The sequence below is a fragment of the Podarcis pityusensis genome, assembly GCF_964106645.2.
Source record: "Podarcis pityusensis genome assembly, chromosome: 3".
Lineage (NCBI taxonomy): Eukaryota > Metazoa > Chordata > Lepidosauria > Squamata > Lacertidae > Podarcis > Podarcis pityusensis.
The window spans coordinates 82,476,674-82,489,999 of record NC_138026.1 but is presented as its reverse complement, the minus strand read 5'-3'; the positions used below and the strand labels follow the sequence as shown (position 1 = coordinate 82,489,999).

The 13,326-nt window shown below is 39.0% G+C and overlaps 1 protein-coding gene across 4 annotated transcripts in view; it reads left to right on the top strand.

The window, feature by feature from the left end:
• STRN (striatin) overlaps positions 1–13,326 on the top strand; it is a 53,503-nt gene that overhangs the window by 8,157 nt on the left and 32,020 nt on the right. For all 4 annotated transcript variants that reach the window (XR_013983601.1, XM_080997693.1, XM_080997695.1 and 1 more), the window contains exons 2-5: positions 3,421–3,524; positions 6,208–6,281; positions 7,298–7,376; positions 8,404–8,571. Coding sequence is in view for 3 of the 4 variants with exons in the window: in XM_080997693.1 (XP_080853819.1) it covers positions 3,421–3,524; positions 6,208–6,281; positions 7,298–7,376; positions 8,404–8,571 (425 nt within the window). In the remaining variant the exon portion in view is untranslated. The remainder of the gene's footprint in view (positions 1–3,420; positions 3,525–6,207; positions 6,282–7,297; positions 7,377–8,403; positions 8,572–13,326) is intronic.

Here is a 13,326-nt window from a genome sequence, read left to right as displayed (position 1 = left end):
TTTGGCTAAATATGGAATCTGATTTGGAAAAAAGATTGAGTGCAGCAAAAGATGGCAAAAACCTCAGAAATTTATTAGTCTTACCAGCTCAGATTGTGCAACAAGTTATCAAGACATAAAGTGAAAGCTCTTTTTTTTTTTTTTAAAAGAGATTTAGGGTGATATCCAACTAAGCCATACTTTTAGTAGTTTCATTGAAACAAAGGGATGATTCTTGTTTGTGTCTCATCTAATCTGTCTTTTTGGGGTTGAAGTTTCTGACTGAATAGCTGTTCATTCCCACAACTCAGACCTTAAAGGAACTAAATGTGGGATTAGGTTCTGTGTGTGCCAAGTGGCTCCTGGGCCCCAGAGAAACAGTGGCAATCAATATTTAAGTTCGCCTTCACGCTGCTACTTCATCAGCAACATGTTTCAGGCAAATTCCTTGCTATTGATTCAGAGAAAGATTCATTTTCAAATTTTGTGCAGTTATTTCCCAAAATTACTTTGGAAATACAAAGTTGTTGGGAGCCTTGATCTGTGCACTCAAGGCTGCAGCTATTATTGCTATCACATCTGCAGGTGCATGTCTGTCTTAACTGGGCCAACAACTCTTTTAAGTTAGAAAGGATGAGAAGAGCACGATGTGCAGTAACAGTTCAGTCCAACCCTGTGTTTATAGAACTAGCAGCATGGTACGTGGTGGAGAAGATTGGAAACACAGTGATAGATCTTAGTTTTTCTTTCTGAGTATCCCCATATGAAAGTGATTTGCTTTGAAAACTGATAGGCCACAAGTTTAACATGAGCCAACAGTGAGTGCAGCAGCAAAAAAAGCTAATGCTATTTTAGGCTGCATCAACGGAAGTATAGTGTCAACAGAAGTGTAGTAAAAGTACCGCCCTATTCTGCCTTGGTCAGACCACACCAGGAGTCCTGTGTCCAATTCTGGGCACCACAATTTAAGAAGGGTATTGACGAGCATGGGGCAGATGGAGATTGTAAACCTGGAAAGGTAGCCAATCTAGAATAAGGAAAACTCTGATCCTAAGCCCTGGGATATCTTTGGAAGAGGAAAAGGCTTAGCTTACACAAATCCAGAGTCGAGTCCCTAAAACAGTTGAATAGTATCTTGTACAACTCCTCCCAGCAACTCCTGCAGCCAGGCTGGTGCAGAATGTATTGCTCTGCTTTCCTTCAGACTGTATCAGTGAGGTTGAGAAGGAGGTCTTATCATATGGGCAGCCAGGACCTCCATACATGATGTACAGGCTTACGCTCCAGACGAGGTCACTTTGGTTCTGCTAACACAGCAAAAACAACACGAGAGGCAGCAGTTATAGGTTACTGGTCTCTGCAGGTGCTGTGATTCTCCAGTGGTTTGACTTTGGCCCCAGAGGCACACTCCACTGTCTCTTGAGACAGCTGGATACCAACAATTGGCAAGCTAGAATGTGTGCAAAGGAAGGTGACTAAGATGATCTAGGGTCTGGAAACCAAGCCTTATGAGGAACAGTTGAGGGAGTTAGATAGGTTTATTCTGTAAAAGAGGAGATAGAGAGGTGATATGATAGCCATCTTCAAATATCTGAAGTGCTGTCTCATGGAAGATGGAGCAAGCTTGTTTTCTCCTGCTCCAGAGGGCAGGACTGAACCAGTTTATTCAAACTATGAGAATGGAGAGCCCAAGTAAACATTAGGAAGATTTCTCTGACTGTAAGAGCTGTTTGACTCCGTTGGAAGGGAGTAGACTCTCCTTCAATGGAGGTTTTTAAGCTGAGGTTGGAGGGCCATCTGTCAGAGATGCTTTAGTTGTGATTCCTACATTGCAAGTTGTTAGACTAGATGACCCTTGTACAATTCTGTGATTATATGGACTGTATAAGGAATGCTGGATCTTAAAGCTTGGGCCATAAACACATGTGTGCTTTAATAATTGAAATTTTAACAAGACTTTGTTAGATTGTTTTGCCCTTTAAACCTTTGTTTTAATTCTGAAATTCTTAGTATCTGTTATTCTTCTCTCCCCACCCTCATCCCCTGATATTGAGGTGAGAGAGATTCTAAGGTGTATTTTACCTTTGATATTATTGAATGAGGTTGGAGTGGAACAAATGTAGAAAGCATGCTCTCCCCTGACCCGCCCCCCCGCGCACGCAATGACTAAAGCAATTCAGTATCTCTGCTCCATCCCTTCCCCCCTTCCAGGCCTTTAGGAATTGCTGCAACTGACTGAACGGTGACCTTATAGCCAAGAAGTCTTTGCAAAACCTGTTGGTAATGTTTCTAGGGTGTGTGTATAAACTGGAATGTCGCGAGCAGCCTTGGGAGTGGCTGCAAAACAACCTTAAGGGGCTGTTAGTCCTAGTACATTTCAGTTTGCATTCCTTCTGTTAAAATACCAAATACAGTACTAAATACTAAAGTCTGATTTGGTTTAGGCATCTTGTGTGCAACCAGGCACTTGATGGTTAGGCCAACCTACTATATTGTGGTTTGCAGCTTTTCCTCCTCCTGCTATTTTTTAAAAAAAGTTTATTACCGGGTTTACAGTTTGCTTCATTATTGCCAGAGATACACAGTACACTGTACGGCTGTTTATGAAAACCTTTGAAGCTTGCTTATCACTGATGCGCTGCTTGTCATGTTGCACTTAAACCATGTCTTCCCATGCTAATAACTACCTCACCAACGATTAAGGTTTAGTCCATGGTGCGTTTGCATGTATGGTGATTACGGCCACAGGCACACCATACATCTGAAGCACGTTTAAAGCATATGGTTTCTCCCAAATTATTCTGGGAAGGTAATTTGTACAGGGTGCAGGGAATTGTAGATTTGTGAGGGGTAAGCTACAGGATTCTTTGGCATAAGTCATATGCTTTAAATGTGTGGACACAGCCTAAACTATTGACCATGTGGCATTATAGTACCACCTTTTACCTTTCTGTGTGCTAGGACTCAGTTGCTTTTTCTTAGTATAGTGACTGCATCATGTGAAGGCTTTTCCTTTAAACCTACTCTGAAAAGAAGGCTCCTATGGTGCATCTTTGATTTGTATTAAGTATTACATATTCCTTCAAATATATGGGGGTGGGGAGGAATAAATTCTCCTTTCCTTTCTTTCCTTTTTAAAAATAGTAAAATATTAACCACTTAAGCTTCAAATGCCATCAAACCTCCTCAGCAATCTTTATATAGGGAAATTCATGTCAGTTTGGTAGAGAACGTGAGGTCTGCTGTGGGAAGTGTATGCATTGCCACTGCTTGAGGTACTGTTACTTGCTTGGTTACAAGTGGGCAGACCCTCTATTTTGCAATGTAACATGTTGAAGAACGACTTAACTTTCAGATTGCAAAATTGTCCTGGAATGTCTGTGGAGAAGCAAGTTGGTTTTTTCCTTTGAAAACTGCAATGTAAAGTATTGTCTCTTTTAGGCCCAAATTGCCTTTCTTCAAGGGGAAAGAAAAGGTCAAGAGAATTTGAAGAAGGATCTAGTGAGGAGAATAAAAATGCTGGAATATGCTCTTAAACAAGAAAGGTATGTGCCAGTTTTCTAAACCCTGAATTGTTAACTGTGAGTATAGGAACTGCTTCTCAGTCTTAGAAAGGCAACAACACTGACCTTCCAGTCTCTATTCATGCCTTCACCACAAAACAGCCTGTAGCTAAGTGCAGGCTTTTCCAAACTGTTCAGCAGAAAATATAATTTTGCAAAAACCTCAGCCATACTTAACTTTATAGATATTAATATTTTTGCCCATCCTTGAGGCTTGACTTAAACTCTTTCCTTATGAGAGAGCGGGAGCAGAGCCCATGTGTCAAGTTATTTTAAAAATCTCTGGTAAACTAAATGCACCGAGAAGAACAGAAAGTACTGAATAGTCATTCTGAAGATGCAGAAAATATAGATATGGTATGTAAGGAATTAATCAGTTATTTTAATTTCCACAATGTAATTTATGAGTATCTTGATGTGCTAAAATCCACAATAAAATGAGAAGAGGCTAAGTCAAGATGGGAAAGTCAACAAATAAATTACTAATGTGCATTTAAGCCAGACAGCTGACCAGTGCACTTGTTTATAAGACAGTGTTGACAAATGTGCATCCTGTATCAGAATAAATCAATTGATGTCAGTTGAGCTGCTCATTGCTGACTTGCAGCTGAACTGTGTTTGGGAAAAGACCTAGGGCATAATTAGACTTTTAGAAAATTACTAGTCCAGAAAAGGTTTCAAAAAGCACACAAGCTGTTACGTGATGTGGGAAATAACTAAGAAAAAAATAGAATCATAGAAACCGTAGAGTTGGAAGGGACCACAAGGGACATCGAGTCCAACCTCCTGCAATGCAGGAATCTTTTGCCCAGTGTGGAGCACTTTGCTTCCTTCACAGAAACTAGGGCTGGATTCAGAGAAATGTCCGCCTCACAGAAGCTTTCAGAATGTGCTCCGTCCAGTTTTCAGATACCCACTTCCTTTCCCATTCAAAAGAACCCTATAACCATTGGGAGAAGCTTTCTTGGCTGCTTGGATGGGGACACTTTCCCCCCTCATCACGACCCTTTGAAGTAGGAGCTGCTGAGAGTTAGTCAAGGCCACCTACTGAACTTCATGGATGAACGGAGATTTGAACACCTGTCTCCCACCATTTTCCAGGATGTTGGCTAGTTCTGCATTTTGCATGATCGTTAGGTGACTGGTCTATCTCTGTGTTGTGGAAAACTTTGAGTTGCAGTAATCAAGAAAAATGCAAGCTTTGGTATTGGTGTTCTATCTTTTCTAAAGCCTAAACCCAAAATGCTCTAATATAGCTTAGTTTAGGTTTAGTTTATTGTTTATACAGTGGTGCCTCGCAAGACGAAATTAATCCATTCCGCGAGTCTCTTCGTCTTGCGGAACGACTCAAAAAACGCAAAACCCTTTCGTCTAGCGAGTTTTTCGTCTTGCGAGGCATTCGTCTTGCGGGGCACCACTGTATTCCCATTTATATCCAAAATTGCTGCTTTCTGGTTACCGCCAAACTGAAACTGGCATCACCTCTGTGATAGACAAACAGTTAGAACTTATGTTCAGATGGTCTCCAGGCAGGAAACTTAAATTGCTTGTGTGAACTCTCAAACTGACCAATTCCTTTGGGGTCATTTAGGGTGACTGCTCTTACTGAATATTTTGAAGATGCATAAAGGACACAATTTGTAGAAGTGGTGTTTTTTTTTAAAAAAACAAAACACTTTATAATTTGTGACCCAAAGAGCTACTTTCAGCAAGCCTGTGGACTTGAGCTAACCAAATAGAAATGTTGACTTGGAGCTGCAGATTGTAATGCTGTCATAAACTGCCTCTGTAATTTTCAAGTTCCATTAGAGGGAACTGTTTAATTTAAAAGTTTGCTTTCCATGAGAGCACAGAAGTAGCTGCATGGCTCTTTGGATTCTGGCCTATATTGTTGGTCTTGTGAGTAACACATTGATAAATTATTATGCATTGTGTTGGATCCAGAGTTTCTGTGAGCAGAGCACTGCTCCCAGGATGCTCCCGCAAGTTGCAGTACTATATCTGTTCTAGTACATTTCAAAGCTGCTCTCATGTATTTCTGTGCTAACATTGTCAGGAGATTAAAATGTAACAATAACCCTTAAGACACCCATCTTTTTAGATGTCATACATGCCCACAATCAGTCTCACTCACTTTCATACCTTAAGTACTATACTGTACTAAAAAAAACCAATTCCCATATTTGTATGTAGGCCTTTTGGGTTATGTTTCTGGTCAGTGCGAGATTAGAACCTTCTCCTTGAGAGAGCTCCTGCCTCAGTGCTTTTCCTGGCAGCGTTGCTTGTTTATGTCTCTTGGTTTGGCAGCAACTCCGGCATGTTTGGCAGACTTGGTAAGCACAGCTGGATTGGATTTTTTAGGTCTTTAGATTGCAGGTTTGGCAAACTAAACTGGTCCTTTCAGTAGGAGCCGGCCTTGTGAGATTAATTTGCCCATTGTTAGTAATTCATATGTCAAGCATATATGAATGACAAAAAAACAACAGCAAAGGCTCATAATGCTTCTGGTGTTTAAAAAAGAATGATTTAGAGAAGGCATTTCTAGGAAAAATGCATGTATTTTACAGTGAAGAAACAAGTGGGAGCAAAATATTTTCATGTCCTCTTTCTAAAGGACAGGTAGCATTTTCACACACTAATTTACTCCTTTTCTTTTCCTTTATAGAGCTAAATACCACAAGTTAAAATATGGCACAGAGCTGAATCAGGGAGACATGAAGCCTCCTAACTATGATTCAGGTAAGGGTTGATTTGTGTAAAGGAAAACGAGACTGGGCAAAAGAGAAAAAGTTGCCGTTTTGTGAAATGTATTGACTTAGTCTGATATGTATGTAATAGAAGGCTTTGAGGGGTTGGGTGTGACTACTGGCCCTGCACATCCTCTGCCTCTTCACGTGCAAATCTCCCTCTCTCCAATTAAGTCTGTCTAAATTTAACCTTAGCCTTCATAGCTGTTGTCCCCTTGGCTTAAAATGAAACCACCTGTATGCTGCCAGACTGCTTTAATAAATAAAACGATGTTAAGGAGGATGCTTATTGTTGGTTTTAATTCTTGTGCTCTCTTAACAAACAGTTTGCTGGTCCTTCTGTCCTTAGTGGGAGATTTAAGGAAAGTTACATTAGGAAAATACTTAGTAGCTAAGTATTGTCCTGTGCTGGCATGCTGCATATGCACCCATTGCTTCAAAATTTCCTCATTACCCAAAGCAACTTGGTTTCTTTCTCTTTTTGAGGGAGCGTGAAACTGTGACTAGGTGGAGAAGGTATACTGTTGTTAAACTTATCACAACTTTTTATGTTCCTGTTCTGAATTCTTATGTACAGTTTGCATTTGTTCTCCTGTGTTGTATAGGTCATTGCAAAAACACAGATATACAGTGGTACCTCGGGTTAAGTACTTAATTCATTCCAGAGGTCTTTTCTTAACCTGAAACTGTTCTTAACCTGAAGCACCACTTTAACTAATGGGGCCTCCCGCTGCTGCTGCGCCGCTTCTGCGCAATTTCTGTTCTCATCCTGAAGCAAAGTTCTTAACCCGAGGTACTATTTCTGAGTTAGCAGAGTCTGTAACCTGAAGCGCATGTAACCTGAAGCATATGTAACCCGAGGTACCACTGTATAGGACTTAAATGTGCAATATTCTACAGATGTAAATAATTAAGAGTGTAACTATTTTATTTTTTTAAGCATGCTGTAATGCACAAGACAGCTTACGAAAAGCAGGCTTCAAAACTATATTGGTTTTAATATTTCAGATGAAGGGAATGAAACTGAAGTTCAGTCACAGCCTACTAGTCAGCTAATATGGAAACAAGGGCGACAGCTGCTCAGACAGTAAGTGACCTAAAAACGGGTTTCAGATGAGGGTCTTTCCTATCTGGGACTGAACCTTGGACCTTTTTACAGACAAAACACATGCTCTCCTGCTGAGCTATGCTTCTTCCCTGAGGATAGATAGCAAAATTATAACGAAGGCAGGATGAGGTATTGATTAAAACTTGAACAGCTTGTGATGAGAAAAATAGGGTGGGGTTAATGCGTGTCACTCTTGATGGATGGTTCTTAAATTAGTTCTGGGCTGTCCTGATAGCAATAAGGATTGGGTACGGAAGGCTTCTCATTCCACTCCTCCCCACTTGAAAACCCCATGTTAAGTGTTCCTGTTTGGAACATCTGGTTCTAGATTGAGAGAACTGGAACTCCTTTCACCAAGAGCCTTGAGTTTACTGGAACTGACCAGCAGGGCTGGGTGACAGGTGAGGGAATTCAGAAGCATGACAATATTTATTCTTTGTGGTCATTGCAATAATGTTTGAAACCTTTTTGTTCAAAAGTTTAAGGATTGCAAAAAGATTAAAAGCAAATTTAATCAATTTCTGACTTTATTGTAAGGCAGTATTCATGTGAGAAGGGAAGCTAGAAGGAAATGCTGTTTGGGAGACTAGACAGTTGAGAGAACACAAATTCTTATAAACTTGCCTAATGGCCAAGAACGCTTTAGTAAGGCATTGGTTTTAATTGTGGAAAATTTCTTATAAAGAGTTGCCTATATAAAAGTAACTGTATGGGAAAAAAATGGGTTGAAAATGCACGGAGAACTTTTGTTTCTTTTGGCAAGTATAATGAATAAAGTATTGTGTATATTCAGACAGCAGAGCTCTTTACTGTAGAGACTGGTACTGCAAGAGACAATCCCCTCTGAAACTGGCACAAGAAGATTTGTAAGCCTGTTGTGTCAGCACACAGCTACATTCTTCTTCTTACCACAATCTATTGGTTGATTCTGGGTGGATTGTGGCGATTGACTATAACATCTTTGCTGACAGCTCACAAGCAATTGACATGGTTTCTATATATACAGATATCTGCAAGAGGTGGGATACACTGACACCATACTGGATGTGAAGTCAAAGCGGGTACGAACTTTACTGGGTCTCTCAGGTGATGGTCCAGACAGGGAAAATGACAAAAACCAAGAATCAATGGTGAATGGCACAGATGCTGAGATTAAAGAAAAGGTGATGATTGGGTAAGTGCTTTTGACAGTGGGATGCTTCCAGTGGTACAAATTATGCTTTTGAACGTAATGTACTTAAGTAAATTTTCCAGTGGTGTCATATACTGCACCAGTTTATTACATTTCAACTTTGTGTGTATATTTGCTGAATTTTTCATTCTGTTCCTTGTAAGCTAAGCAACTAAATTTGCTTAGTCTAGGAAAATTAGTGGACTCCTTTTTTTTTTTTTTTTAAGTACTCTAGTAGGTTACATCAAGCTCAATTTAGGACATTGTTAGGTTTGTGAGTAGCCTGTTCTTCTAAGCAGATATTATGCAAGTCTTGAAAGAAGTGTCATGTCCTGAGATGTAATATTCCCCTTGCATCCCAAACTGTAAACACAATTGAGTGTACTTTCATAATGTATGTTAGTAATTTTGCTGATGGCTTAGAGCAGATTTGGATGGAAACTGGAGGGAGAAAAGACTTAAATTGTTCATATGAACTTTGGGTTCAGGGGTTTCCACTCTTGTGGAATTCTTTAGTGACAACTCTGTTGATAAGAGTGTGTTCTTATTTACTATTATGAGAGTAGTTCTAAATCAGCAAGGATAAATAACAAAAGACAAGAAAACATTTTCAAGAGCATTTTTTTTTTAATCTTCTGCTTTCTAAGGTGATGTAAAAATGTCGTAATGCTTCCTTAAAGATGAACTACTTGTTCTGTCCATGGAAAATTTTATGCAAGTCAATGTATTTGCTAATGTACAGATCCCAGTGAAAACTTTTGCACTCAAGAGCATCATGTGGACTTGGGATGTATCCTCGAAGATATTGAATCCATCAGTGGAAACATTATCTTGATAGTTTGACAGTTATAATCTTACTCACACATGTTTCATAATGTTTACTGAAAGAAATGGTTCACTACTTCAGATCAGCACACTGGTGCTATAAAAGATAAGTACCACAGCTCAGCATGACTGAACTCAGCAGGGGACACTAAAATAATTAACCTTTGTATTAACATCTAGGATTTCCAGTGTTTGCCGTGGATGTAAAAGATGCACTTTGTCATTAACATGTTTGGCAGAAGAAAAACAAATGAAACCGGGTGTAGCCTTGCGTGGGATACCAGTTAGTTCTCATTTTAATACCTGCTTCTTTAGTTTAATGATGTTACCTTTTCCTTTGCAAGTTAAGTAAAAAGTTGGGGGAACTGCATTGTTCTGCTATCTGAGGCACAGTGTGCAGTAATAAAGCCCAGCCCATGTAACATTTCTGATTTTCAAATTGACTTTGAAGCATTGTTGTAAACATTTGTAAATCTTATCGGGAAATATGTTTAAGGTGTTTTTCAAGCAATAAATGCTTTACTTCTTCTTTTTTCATGAAAAGCGCCTTTCAACTGTCTTGCAAATTGAGTTTTATAATTGATAAAAGTTGTTAGTTGACTCAACTCCAACTTGGAATTCCTTCCAAGAGGTTCATGGTAAAGCTGAATGTACACAACTATCAGAACTTGTTAAAGGATCTTGCAGTAATAGTAATGTTAGTTTTAAAGTTGTCTGTTCTAGAAAGCTGAGACTGATTTTTTTTTAAGCTTACATTTTAAGATTAGGGTTGTGCCAGGTATTTTCCAGTTCATACTAACATGCCCAAGCACTAGCGCTTTGCATATATTATTTTCATTTATCTGATTGATTCTGTTTATGAATCACTTCCCATAAAATATGTCAGAACACTTCACAATGAGAACTTCAACAATGAAACTAATTAAAAACAAATTCTGTATATAAAAACAATTTCAGATCTGATACAGACTGGGATTAAAACCTTGAAAAAGGAAGGTCTTCAATAGGCTCCAAAAGATGATAGAGATGGTGCCTCTCTGTTGTGTAACAGGAGGCAGTTTCAAAGGGTAGGTGCCACCACTCTGAAGGCCTGGTTCCAGACTTCTGCTGTTATTTGCTGCCTGTGTTTCAGCTAAAACAAAACAACTTGCATGAGCTGAAAACACTTCCAGTTGCCCAAGGAGTGACATAGGTTTCTGCTGATCTCGCCCACCCTGGCCAGTAGCTGCAGATTCTTGTACAATATGAAGTGTGCTCTGAGGTCACAAGATGCTGCACAGGCAGGAGGAAGTGGGAAAGCCACTTTCTTTGAGCAGAACTTTAGGGTTCTGTATTGCTATTTTGGTGCTTTTCCCCCTCATTACTGCCACTTGATGTTCCTGGGACTGACCAAAAGCCAGTCAAGAATCATGTTGTAAATGTGATGACATCACTTAGCCAATCAGATTTAGCTGCATTACAGCATCAGAAAGCCCATTCAAAGTGAAGATCATGTTTCCTGATCTCACATGGAATGGTTTTAGTAATGACATCATGCGACAATTAGATTTGACTGTGTGACATCACAAAGTTGATTTGCCGAATGCCAGAAGGGGTGCTCTTGTTCATAGCATTATTGGGAATATTAATGAGTACTTAGGCTTATAAATTGATTTAAAGCACAAATAATAAAAGTTGTAGCTGAATCCGAGTCTCTTCCACATTTGCGCCCTTTCTGATATTTTAGGGATTCTGCTATTGTGCTGTCTCTACTCTCCACCTCAAGTCTTCATCAGACAAAGAAACTATAGAATTGAAATCCTTTTTTAAAAAATTGAGATAAGACCTAAGGAAGGTGTATAGAAAAGATGTAACAAGCCCTTTTCTGTGTAACTCATAAGTATGTAATAGATGAATAAGTGTACCTTACGAGACTTCCTGGCTTTTTCTGTGTGATGTTATCTGATTTTCAATATTAAGATTCTGCACATTGTGATATTTCTGTTTATCTGGGCGGTAAACTGTAACTGCATTTTTAAAAGAATTTTGCATTAATCAATGTGATATTTGCATAATTTGTTGGGCAGTGTGTATAAAAGAATTCAGAATGTGTTCATCACTTGAGACTTGTATGGGACAGTGAATATCATTTCTTTAGCAAGATTTTCACTTTAACAGTCTTAGTATGATTACTGTTGCTTCATGCCCACCATTTATGCATACCTGCCAGTGTGTAAAGTCTGCATAAAGTGGAGAACAGGATCACTTTGTGTGCACATATCACTTCCTCATGTTCACATAGGTATCTTTACCTAAACTCAACTTCAAATGTATGTGGGCCTCATTGGCATTAGCCTTACCCCTAAAATTATGTGTGTAGGGTTGCATTTAAATATTATATCCAATTCATAGATTCCAAGTAGACATGATTTAGGGGCAGGCAGCTATTATAATAATTTTCTGCCACCACATGCAGAAGTATTCATATATCTCTGAAAAAGGTTATATTGTAATGTTTCTACAATATGGTGCTAGTTAGGCGCAGAAGGCAACATGTTTTGTGACATTTATAGGACACACAATAGCAAAGTTCTCTGGGTGGCTTACAGTTAAATCTGAATGTATGTTTCCAGAACTTTTGAGACACTTAAGCTGCAATCTTATGCACTTTTGAGCATAGGATTGCACTATTGGCCCTATTAATATATTGACAAACATGCATGGGATTTTTTCTTGAAATTTCAGATTTTAAAAATGGTAGCCTTGCTAACTTTCCTTTACATTTTTCGATACCCTGACTGACATGGCATTAATTATGACCTGGCCCGTTTTCCTTGTTTTGATGCCTTTTGTTGCATAATGAAAAATTGCTTATTTGCAACTGCCTTGGTTACCCACACAGCCTCCTAGTATGCTTGAAGCTATATTTTAAATGAAAATGCAGTGTAGAAATCCTCTCTCATTTTAGTGTTTTAACTAGTAATCGGAATCAAGTGACGAGTTAAATAAGAGAGGCTTGTAGCTGGAAACTGTGCACATTTAAGAACAAAATAACAAATACTAGATCCAGCAGTGTTTTATTCTCAACTTTCTTCATAGATTCAGAAAAAGAATCAATACAACTATCTGGATAAGAGAAAATGTATTTAATAGTTACTAAGTGAATGAAGTAAACAGCAATTAGTTTCTTTAGGAAAACCTGAAGAAAGATTCAGTAAAGCTAGGTGTTTGGGGAGCTGCAGTTGCGGCTTCATTTATTATATTCTTGTCCAAGAAGGTCCCCCTCACTGTGTGTTGGGAATCTTGAAACCCAGCAAGTTGCTTCTTTTAAAAAAAACACAAAACACTCCCCCCCCCCCACTGTCCCAAATAGTAATCTAGAAACTTGAGGTTTAAGCATCTAACTATATCAATGAAGACATTACTTTCTAATCTCAAGAAAAAAGAAGACAATTTCAGGTATCATTGTGAGAATTGTGATATTGCTGATCAGTAGTGGTTGGCTAGTCTGTTGAAATGTGGATTCATATATGCTCATTTTCAAAAGTAGTGCTGCTTGTGGTGCTGTGTGTGCGTTTTCTTCTAAAAGTGGATAATTTCAAATTTTCACTTTTCAAAGTGTTTGCTCAAGTGGAGTCCATGTTAAACGAAGTGTGGTAAATAAATTTAAAGAGTTTGGATCAAGAGGTAGCCTTCTGCAAATGGAAGAGCTGGCAGTTCAGTGGAGGCTGCCATTCACAGAAAGAGGAAGAGGGGATTCTAACTTCCTGAGCACATTTTTAGGGGTACTAGGGGACATTTTTTTTAGTCCTGATGGTGCCATGAGACTCATTCTAGCTTTTGCCGTGCACCACAATATACATTTATGAATGTGAAACTGAAGTTCCAGTAGCACACACAGAGAGATCGCTTGGACTAATGATAAAACTCTTTCAAACCAATGCTGTGTATTGG